The following is a 217-nucleotide window of genomic DNA, read 5'->3' on the forward strand; positions in this document are numbered from 1 at the left end:
GCAGGTCTGTGTGGGCTGCAGCGGGGGCTCGTCCCACAGGCTCTGGTGAGAGGGGAAGCCGGGCGTGGTGGGCGTGGAGGGAGGAGATTGCTTGAAGTACATGGAAGTGCTGGGCATCCCCTCGTCCGTGGAGGGTGGAAGGGAGGGCTGGGATGGAGAGAGCCGGGGGTCTTCCATCTTTATGAGGGGGCTCTGGCCGGAGGGGGCGGTTTTCGTT

The 217-nt window shown here is 65.4% G+C and overlaps 1 protein-coding gene across 1 annotated transcript in view; it reads right to left on the reverse strand.

Annotated features, from left to right (window-relative positions):
- LOC104272513 (nuclear receptor subfamily 4 group A member 3-like) overlaps positions 1-217 on the reverse strand; it is a 23472-nt gene that overhangs the window by 23024 nt on the left and 231 nt on the right. Inside the window, 1 exon segment of the mRNA XM_009867527.1 lies at positions 1-217. This exon segment is cut by the window's left edge and continues 15 nt beyond it; it is cut by the window's right edge and continues 18 nt beyond it. Coding sequence (XP_009865829.1) covers positions 1-217 — 217 coding nt within the window.

The sequence above is a fragment of the Apaloderma vittatum genome, unplaced genomic scaffold, assembly GCF_000703405.1.
Source record: "Apaloderma vittatum isolate BGI_N311 unplaced genomic scaffold, ASM70340v1 scaffold14954, whole genome shotgun sequence".
NCBI lineage: Eukaryota > Metazoa > Chordata > Aves > Trogoniformes > Trogonidae > Apaloderma > Apaloderma vittatum.